At 39.3% G+C, this 10972-nt stretch overlaps 1 protein-coding gene across 4 annotated transcripts in view; it reads left to right on the top strand.

The window, feature by feature from the left end:
• Positions 1 to 1145: 1145 nt before the first annotated feature.
• Positions 1146 to 10972, top strand: part of Emcn (endomucin) — a 102921-nt gene continuing 93094 nt past the window's right edge. For all 4 annotated transcript variants that reach the window (XM_023703886.1, XM_023703883.1, XM_023703884.1 and 1 more), the window contains exon 1: positions 1146 to 1353. In XM_023703886.1, the coding sequence (XP_023559654.1) occupies positions 1287 to 1353 (67 nt within the window). In that variant the 5' untranslated portion in view covers positions 1146 to 1286. The remainder of the gene's footprint in view (positions 1354 to 10972) is intronic.

Genomic DNA, 10972 nt, shown 5'->3' with positions numbered 1-10972 from the left:
CAAATTCCTTAGGAACAGTTATGAGCAATGTGACCCTGTGTGCTAAGGTCCCCTGTGTCTGCACGTGGTCCACATTCTAAGAGCTCCCCACACGTTTTCATCTTGTGGGTTCTCCATTCATAACTCTGAAGGACCATGCTTTAGAGAATCACTAGGAGGGGCAGAATAAAATCTGATTGTCATGAGCTGAAACAACTCCTCAGAGGCCTGGCATGTCTGAGAGTGAAACAAGCTGTGCTGGGGTGTTTAGAGCAGGTGGCTGCTCTAAGCAGTCTCTGAGGAGGCATTCTCCCAGCAGGTACAACCCAAGTAGAGGCATGCCCACCTTCCACATGATTGTTGACCTTAGTGGTACACCCCATCCATCTCTGGGGACCACAGAAGGGCTGAGGGCTAGGCTGCATATGAGCTGTGCCTGGGAAAAGAGAAGCAACTGTCCCACCCAGGGCGGTGTCCAAGGCTTGGCAGTAGAAAGGCCTTGGGGCACAGATATCTACCCATGGGAATCCTCTCTGTCTCACTGGTTTGCTATGGTTCATTCCAACCCCGTGGAGGGTCACCAGTAAAAGCAGGCCTGAACAGGAGACACTCCCAGAGCCTGGCTCAATGCTACAGGGATGCCTCGGCAGAACTATCCATGCCCTGCAGGCAGCCTCTTCCTACCTGGGCAGTATGATCCCTGCAACAATCTCTGCCCATCACCAGAAGGTGGTCTGCACCAGTCTTCACTCAGGTTGGAGAGAAAGGAGACAAGCTGATTCTCTTTGGGTTCTGCTTTAAAGTTTAGCTCTTGGGAAAAAAAAAAGTAAAAAAAAAAAATAAATTTAGCTCTTGGGACATTACAGAGTCTTTTTTTTTTTCCTTTAACTGAGTAGCTGCCTAATGAGGTCCCTTTATAACCACTCCAAAGTGTGCTTTCAAAACAAAAGTTAGAAAGCTCCCTGGTCCCTCCATGAAGACGGCTCTGTTTCTGTTCAAAACCCATCCTGACCTTTTTGTTGAAGAAGAACAAAATAATGTAGTAACAAAAACACAAGTGGCTGCCAAGGGAAAGGAGAGAGGAAAAAAAAGAGTTCCTGTAAGGGACTGAAACAATAAATCTCTCTGCTGAACTCCCTGAGGGAGTGCGTGTGTTTCCTCCCGTTCTTTATCAGAGTCCCCAAAATAAGTAGGGGTGGGCAGGGCCTGCAGGGGTTCCGCATGCCTTCTCTCCATTTGCTGTAGGCCCTCAGCAGGAGGGATCCTTCCCTGCCGCATCTGTAGAGGAGCCTGGAGACCCCAACACCATGACCCAGCTTCCAGCGGCAACCGCGCTCCTCTTGCTCTCCAGCCTCTGCAGCGGCAATACCCCAGGTACCATGTTCTCTTTTCCTTAAGATGGTGAGTCTGACAAGCAACTCCGGGGGTGGGGCTCTCGGCCTCAGTTTACCTTCAGGGAGCTTCTTCTGAGACTCTGCTGGGTTGACATGTAGGAAGCACACTGCAGCGTGGGGGGAGAGCTCCACAGAGAGCTCCTTCCGTGTCCCAGAAAGGAATACCTACAGGAGCGACAGCCTTGAAGGGTCCCCTGGAATCACAGGGGCACACAAGACAACAGGGGCTCTTTTAGAAGAGTAGAGTGTTGACCAAAAGTGTACTCTTGCTCAAAAAGTCTTTTTAGATAGAAATCTAGAGGTGATGAGATTGTTGGGTAGGGCTGAGGAGCTGTACTGGAAATGTGCATTGTTCCTGCTTGCCTGCTTCAACCTCCACTGTCTGGGCTCAGAGAGTTTGGGAGCTTGGGAGAAACTGTCCTGGATGAGAATCGTAGTGTCCAGAGAGGTGGGTGGCTCGGGAGAAAATCGTTTGACTGCAGTCTATACACTTGGCACAGAAATATTTTCCCAGCTGAATGTGTACACACTCTATTTTGATATCATTTTAGGAATTCATAGACATAAAAATCCCACCACTGATTATAGGGTAAGAAATTTGGGGAGAGGATGTGTGGTCCTACATAAACCCTGACTATGTTAATGATCAACTGCAAGAAATGATCATATCTGCATTTTAAACCTTCCTGAGGAATTCAAAACCAAAAATTAAATGTAATCAATACTTGTTAGGCTCTCACTCTGTGGCAGTGCAAGAAATAAAAAATGAGTAAGACATTATTTCTTGCTCATGGCTGGAAAATAAACAAGTGATTCTAATATAAGACAGATTTAATAAGTGAAAACCAAAGTGCAAACTATCATAAAAGATCACCATGGGGAAGATTGATATTTTTACTCTGAGAAATCCAGGGGGGAGGGGTGGGATTACAAAAAGAAAAAAGAATCATCTCTAATTTTATTTTGCTTATGCTCTTTTCAAAAGTTTTTTTTCCTAAAAATTTCTAGTTTACAGTGGCATTGTAGGCAAAAATAAGCACCTGCCTCCTTGAGCAACTCTTTATCCATCATTATTCACAGTATCTGCATAAGTTTGGGACACATCCCACAACACTTCAAATGTCACCTACCCTTGCTCTCCACACCACTTGGAGTCCCCAGGGTTGGGGTACTCCAGGTTTCGAGGCCAGACAAAGAGTGTGACTTTTAAAATGAAAAATATCTATGAAGTGTTGCCAAAGTCAATGTGCAAGTTTATCAGTACCTGCTCGGTAGGCATGGTGAAACTTAGTAAGAATCTGCACCATGCAAAACCCGCTCGTGAGTGATACTGAGTTCCTCTAGCTTCTGAAAGCCCGAGGTAGAGTGGCCACTCTGGTCACTGGGTCCAGAGTGCAGCAGGCTCCTCACAGCTGTGGTGGATCTCTCTGCACTACCGCTCCTACACACAGCAGAGTGGGAGGTGGGGGTAGAGACATCTCTGGGCCCTGGCTGGAGGGAGTCTTGAGGACAAAGACGTGGCAGAGGCCTGGCAGCCTGAAGGAAGCTTTCTTTTTTTTTTTTTTTCTTTTCAATTAATTTTATTGAGAAAGAAATAACAATGTGTCAGTTTCAAAACAGGTTGGTAGGACAGTTACAATAATTAATACATTGCATATTGTTGTCTTCATAGTACCTATTCATAGTACAAGATGCAGACATGATATCTTGGCTAAACACTATTAGTACAAATCTTTCTTCTCACTGAACTAAGACAGAGTAGCTGTATATCTATCCTATTTTGTATATATAGATATATATTTTTCACTACAAAATGGTCCTCCATTATTTATTTATTTATTCACTATTTTTTTCACATTCTATAGGGATTTAAAGTTTAACTGAACCAAAAAATGAAGGATGTTTTCTGTTATGAGCACTCCTAGGGACCTTGCTAAGGACCTGTCTTCAGTGCACTGCCTTTCTAAAGAACTGTCAGCCCCTGGGAGAATTTCCCATTGAACAAGGAAGATAATTATATAACTATCTTCTTCAATTTCTGCCACCAAGCCCACTTGTTAATTTAAGGCGAAATTTAAGTTCAGGAGAAAAAAATAATGGTAAGAAAAACACACACTGCTGCGCTCATGTTAGAAAAGGAAGTTGCGGCTCAGGAGCGTGAAGCGGCCATCCGAGTGCGCCTGCCCGAGCGGGAAGCGAATTTCCCATCTGCTGGGGCACTTTGTCACACCTGCCTCTGCCTGGTTTACATTTCCTTCCCAGAGTGCACAGGAAATGAAGCATTTCCTAAGGTGATCCGGTAAGTTCTTTCCTACATGTTTGAACCAGGAATACACTGATTTCAGAGCTTTCTGTGTTCCCCAAATTTAGATGGATTAACAGGTTTTATCAGCAGTTGATTACAGTAAGAAACATTTCCTCTGCTTCAAATTCACAAGTTGTCAGCAGCTCCAAGCCTTTTTTGCATAATAATAATAATTCCTTTCTAAATAATAATTTTTTAGAGAAATTGAGTACTTTTCTCTTCTTATGTTTTTCTCAGTCTCAGACCTAAAAAAGACAATATAGGCTTTTGTACTTTTTGTCAAGATCAAGGGAATCTCTGCATGACAGTGAGTGACTTTTATTACTCAGTTAGTGGTATAATATCTTATAATGTCCAATTTGGAAAGCTGTTCTTTTGAAATATGTATAGAAAGCTTCTAAAAGGAGACTGTCATTCTTTCCTGGGTTTTCTAAATTGTATTTAAAACTGAACAGACCCCTACAGTGGCTTTAAGTTCCTTTGGCTTTTAAGTCAAGATCAATGAGCTTTTTTCCTGTGGGACTGAGAGATGTTAAATAAAGAGGGATTCTAAGTAAAAGCACGCCCTGGAAACAATGTGTATTTAGTCCTCCAGCGCCATTTGCTTTTTCAAGTTGACATTAATTTAGGAGCGATCAAACTGTTTCGGACATTTGCAAGCAGGGTTAGACACTACTTTATCGATACCTGAAAAGGGATTCGATTATTTTGGAGAAATTCATTTATTAAAAATGGGATATTCAATTTCATGAAACAAAAATTGACAAACATATTCTAAGGAAACACGGTGCTGACTAAGCACTGCAGGTTTGCAGAGGTCCAAGCGACTTGTTTCTTTCCCCAGACAGGAGAGGTGGGAGGATGTCACAGAGACCTCAGGGAGCGTGACACTAACATTGCCGTAGAAGGCCAGAGACACAGACCTGTCAGACACACCTTTATTCTTTAGAATATTTCTATTGATGAATTATTAATTTTAATTTTATGAGTTTAATCATATTAAACAATGAGTACTTAATGAGGAAAAAATCACAGAAATAAAGTATTGAAGTTTTAATGTTTATTGAGTATTTAAAAAAGTGTCACAATTTTCAAAATCAGCTGGGTTTTGGTGTACCAAGTCTTATCATGACCATCAGAAATAGAATCCTACACAAAGTAAATTGGGAATACTAATATCCTTCTACAAAAAAAACCTCTTTGCTTCAGTTCTCACTCCTGTCGTGTGTATCATCTGTACACGTGGCAACAGCGTGTTCCACACACATGCATTGCTTACTGTGACAGCACACGTCTTTTCATTTTCCTGACCTTTTTGCAAGGCATGCTTGACATCTCAGGGATCTTGCTGTTTTGTCAGAGGTTCTTATTTTATTATATAGTGTGGATAACAAAAACATAAAATATTATTAAACAAAATTGTTAAGTCATTAATATGTATTATGCATTTAGAAGACACATCAACATCTTCACATCAGCTTTTTACTTGCTTACAAAATTTAAAATATAACATCAAAAATGAAAACCTAGGCTGGGGAGATGGCTTAGTAGAATAACCTCTTGCCTGGTAAGTGTCAAGGGCCTGAGTTCAATCCCCAGTCCCGCCAAACATAAAAATAAAATAAAATAAATACCTATGTGAACTACAATGTAAGCACTACAGAAATAATCTTTCCTACAGCTATCACAACTAAGGTAGTTTTCACATGTGACAAATTCTTGTTTCATAGACAAATATTGCTTTAACTTATAGAAAGTATGTTTTCTTTTCCTGTCCTTTCCTGTAAAACACAATTGACATCATTTTTGTTTTCCTGATGTCATAGTAGGTCTTTGTTATGCTCTACCTGACTGTTTACCTGTCTGCTCAGTGTGATACACAATATTTTTGGGCAGAAACATTTTGTTTATCCTGTGTTGCATGCTCTTTCATCTGAGGGATAGCCACAATCCTCTAAGAAAGCTTCTCCATGATATTTTGCACTTGTTATTTTATTTGTACACTATCAAATTGTTTATGTCATGCATGTTTCAGATTGAGTAAAACGCAATCATAGGCCAATGCTTCATGTTTCATGTGATACCATGGTTGCTCTATAACTCAACATCTACTCCACCTTTTGTCTTATAGAAAGCTTCCATCTTAAGCTTCCATTTTGTTGAGGTTTCCCTATCAATATTTCCATCACAGTGGAGTGTTGACATCAGTAGTACCAGTTTGTTTTTCTTTTTATATACGAGCCAATGTACTATCTTTCTGAAATCCAAAGATTGCACTAAGCAATTCTTTGTCTTGCAACTGAACCATTTCACTTGGAATTTCTGCTTTGTTTTTGCATGTGGTTCCTGCGCTAGTCAGCTTACATTCTGTCAACAAAGGCAACATCAATTGGAAACAGCAAACCAGCTGTCAAATGTCACATTCTGATAGGTTGGGAGATGGGAGCAACAAGTCTGTTCACAACACATTCAGTTCATTACTATATAGATAAGGACCTAAATACTGAGTCCCAAGATAAATGTCAACAGAAAATATAATAAATCTCCATATCTAAAAGGGCATAACTTCTATTCTATATTTTGATCCATAACTTTTCCATAAGTCTTTCACATTATTGTGATTACCAAGAGAAATATCTGTTAAGTATAGCACACCTACAAGTGCTTGTAGTTCATCAGGAGGTGTCATTAAAAATACACTTTTGAATATGGCTATTGGTGTACATAGAATGTTTTTCTTGCACTTCAATCTTTGTGTATTTCACAGCATCTTATAATATTTTGTCTGTTACAATTTCTAACACTGAATGGTAGTGTCTGATATGTTACGCTGGCAAGATCCTCACTGCACTTTAGGACCTAATTCTAACATTGAGTCATTCCATTTGATTATGTGGCCATTTTGTAACATTTCAACTAGTCAAATATGTACTCAAGTTGCTATTTTCTTTCTTATCTGAATTGAGGAGGTCTGCATTCCCTGTGTCTGTATCAGTTGATTCTTGCACCATTTCACAGTCATAGGAAACTTGGCTCACGTGGCCAACATCAAAATCATCACCATCATCATCACCATCATCATCATCACCACCCCCACCATCCCCCACACCCGTTTTGTTATAAAAGCATGGATTTTACTACACTGGCTCGCCTTCACCACCCATGCATGAGTAATCTGATAATTCACTTTTGACCTCCTCCAAACCTTGAAAATATGGCTTTTCATGCACCTTTGTACTGAACTGGGTTACTCCTACCATAAAAACTAAAAAGAAACTTTTATTAACAAATCCTGGAGTGATGGGGCTTTTGGGAACCTCTGTTACCCCATAAGCAAAGCCAGTTAGATGGAGCGTAACTTGTGTACACATCCCACTTTGACACTTTTGCACACGTGCACACACTGTTCATCATACCAAATGGGTTAACAAACAGATTGCTCCTGAATCCCTCAGGAAAAGGTCCTGTGATGCGCAGCCTGCTACTATTATACTAATGTACAAATTTACAGTAAGAGAGTAAGGAATGGGTCAGCTGGACCCAATTTTGAGCCTGTACTGTTTAAGTAGTGAATAAAGCTGCCTTGTTTTGGGCAGGAGAGACATTAGCCAAGTCCATGTTGAAACATATAAATGATGATGTGCTCTGAAGCTTATAAATCTGGAGTTTCAAAACAATTTTTTTTTTAGTTTGAACACTGAAATTTTAGTACGTTCTAATCTAGAAATGTAAGAAAGCCACATGCTGAACATAGTTAAATACTAGGAAATATAGCTAGAAATACAGCACTGGGGGTAAAATATCATGAGAAGAAATATTACTTCATATTGTGAGGATGTAACTCATTGACAAAGCACATGCTCAATGCCTGTAGGACCTGGGTTAAGTTCCCAGGATCACCAAAAAGAATAAATAAATTAAATACTATGAGCTCAAACAGTTAATTAGTTTAGAGCCCGTACATGCTTTTGAACATGGAAATTATATGACTTGAGCTATAAATTGGGAAAATCAATCTGTCGACAGAATACATAGTTGGATTATTGGAGATAGCTTAAATAGATTATTGGAGACATGCTACATAGATTAGGCTCCTGGAGTCAGGGAAGCAGCAGTTAAAGAAATTTGCTTGGGGACACATGCAAGTCAGAAAGTCTGTCAATAAAATGAAAAGAAGTTCCTGAAAAGAGCTCTAAAGAAATACAAAATGTGTCATGGACTTTTTTTCATTTGGCAATGGAAAAGAAGGAGTCTAAAATGTAAAAATGAACCACTCGGACCCTAGAAATGGGTGAGTGACGTGGGAGTAGAAGTGAGGAAAGCTAGGAGGTGGCTGAGGGGGTCTAGTATACAGCTGTAGACACAGTATTGTTAAAGTTCTGATAAGATGGTCAAGTTGTGACAGGGATGCCTGACGGATGTTGTCTGGTGGGTCGTGTGAAGAACCTGGGGATGAGCAAGATGGTCAGACATTTTGTGTTCCGTAGTCTTGAAACCAATGAACTCGTGCCATTAATAATGAAGAGAATCAACTTCCTTCCCTTCTGGATGCTTGTGTTTTAAACTCTATTTTCACTTGTTTTCCATGTCCATGGGAGTTATTTATTTGTGTGAATGCCTTATCTTTTATCAGGATATAAACACTTTGAAAGAAGAAGCCACATTTATTAGTTTGTTTTCTCAGTAATAGTACTAACTACATAATTAAGACCTAGTTATCCAAATGCATAAATGAGTAAAATAATTATCCCTCTGTGGTCTTCTTTAATTTCTTCCTATCAGCTCACTACCTGTCTTTGTGGAATATCAGTGACAGGTACGAATCACACAGCAGAAAGTGGATGTAGTGGACTCTTGAATTTAGGCTCTGAAAATGAGCCTCAGATATAAGAAGACGAATTCTTATTGAAGGTCAGCTGGCTTTCAAATCCAGGCAGCAGGAGAGATGCTACTAATATATGGACAACTTAGTCTCAGACTGCAGTAATTTACAAGGAGGGTAGAAAAACTACTGTGCCAATAATAATAGAAAATATTTAAATAGAATTGGCTCTGCTTTTTCTTTGTGAATATCAATATTTAATTTGAGATTTTGTTATATTTTGCTATATTTAGAAATTCAAATAGCATATTCTCAAGCACTTCTCAAAACTGCAAAACATTACTTCTTAAAAGCAAAACTCATGAAAAGGGAAGATGGAAGAAAGTTAAATGAACACTGCATTACTTGATGTGTCATTTTAGTAACATGGATTGGTTGCATCTGAATAAATCATTATAATCTTGCTTAGTAGTTCTGCTTCGCATGGCCCATATTAATATTGCATATAGAAAGGGGTAATCTGTTTTAGAAAGAATAAGCCAAAATCCAAAAAAAAAATCTATTTGGATAAGTAATTAGTTCCCAAAGCATTTCTTTCACATTACTTCTTCACTTACTCATTTTTAATGTCCCTGGCTAAAAGTAGAGGTGATTAATATAGAATTCTTGTTTTCAGGAGGCTCATGATAGTTGCCAGAAGCAAACTATAAATATTCAGAAAATTGTTCAGAAACAAAAATAAACATTTCAGGGTTTCAGAATGCTTTTAATTTAGTAGATAATTGCTTATTCTCTTTTTTTAATTGGTGAAGATACTCTTCCAAGTTGAAGTAAATATTTTAACTTGTAAATGATTATGTAACCCAAGTTATTTATATTTTGTATTTTTTTTTTCTTTTCTTTTCTTTTTGGCAGAACCAGAGATTGAACTCAGGCCCTTGCGCTTGCCAGGGAAGCACTTATTCCACTGAGCCATCTCCCTAGCTCCCTATATTTTTCTTAGTAATAATTTTTGAACTTCTTTTTTATCTTTGAGAACAATTTGAGAGGCACAGTTCCACACATTCAGTGTCAAGGCAGAAATTGAGGTGGTATTCAATTCCATTTAGGACTGTTGGCTACATTCACAGCACGATCATGAGAGCCCTGAGTGCTGTCAATCACACGTGGGAAGCCCATTACAGAGTACCCAGATGTTGAGCACCCATAAGAGAAAGTATTTTCCCAACTTAAATGAGGTTTTGTATCATGCAGAGTCATGGGCCAGCAAAGGTCATCATAACCGGTTTATACAGACAAGCAGCCACCCAGTAGGCACTAGAGACCTGCCTTTCTTTCCTGCATCAACAAGTGTGGTGGACTGTACTTACCTCACTTTAATGACTATATATCAGTTATTCTGATACCAACATAGACTTCAGCATCCCAGTGGGCATTGACAGATGCCAAGGCTAGAAGAGAGGTCATTAGTACTCCATGAGACTGCTCCTGAGAAAAGGGGTGTGGGATCATCAAATAAATATGTTTATCTTCTGTTCTACTCCAGTTTCTGTGTTTTAGTTCTTTACTCCTTTCTTGAGAATCCACCCCATTATAAACTGTCCACACAGTCATCCTATCTCAGGCTCTACCTTTTCTTTTGGATTTGCTTTTTTTCTTGATAGAAATGGGGTTTTTTGGATGATAATTTATACCTATGCATAGATTGTTTACACTTTCTCTGGTACTTTAGTTAATGTGCACTGCCCTTTATCTTTACTTAAAAAGTAAAAAGTGTTGATCAATATTTTGTTGAATAAACTCAACAATATTCTAAGCAGAGCTGTTCTGAGGCAATAACTTTCCAGTTTGTATAGACTCAGTGATGAATGATACTGTGAAGCTGGGATGGGAAATGTCAATGCCATTGATCTTCCTGAAGTGTGGACTGCTTGTTAATCTGGTTAATCAATCATAGCCTGCATTCATGGTGTCAAAGACCAGAGAAGGGAAATCACCATGGGACCTACTGCAGATTGACCCCAGGGAGTCTTGTCACAAAGTCTACGAACACCTGCCATTTATCATGCCAGGCACTTTTCCCATATTGCTTTTGCCCATCTTGCTTCTATGAAATATACCAAGGCTACCTGTATAACTTCCATCTTACTGATGAGGGCAAAGAGGCTTGGACAGTTAGAAGTCATGCTGAAATCGTATGACTTCAAATCAGGACTACTCCTCCCTAAGACCTGGCCTCACAGCTTGCTATTTGCCAATATAATCACATTTCCTTGTGAGTCCAGCTTTCTGATCAAAACAAGATTAGCTACTTTCATATGAGTAATTAAGAAGCTACTGTTGCTTCTCACAGCACCTCCAGCACCTCTGCTTAGCAGTTCTGGATTCTTAGCGTTCAATTCATTCCTAGTTTATGGTTCAGAAAGAAGTATAAACAGGTACTTATCCATTGTTATGTTGCTTGAAATAAAA

The sequence above is a fragment of the Octodon degus genome, unplaced genomic scaffold (genome assembly GCF_000260255.1).
Source record: "Octodon degus isolate 3935 unplaced genomic scaffold, OctDeg1.0 scaffold00183, whole genome shotgun sequence".
Classification (NCBI taxonomy): Eukaryota; Metazoa; Chordata; class Mammalia; order Rodentia; family Octodontidae; genus Octodon; species Octodon degus.
This window is presented reverse-complemented; position numbering and strand designations above follow the sequence as displayed.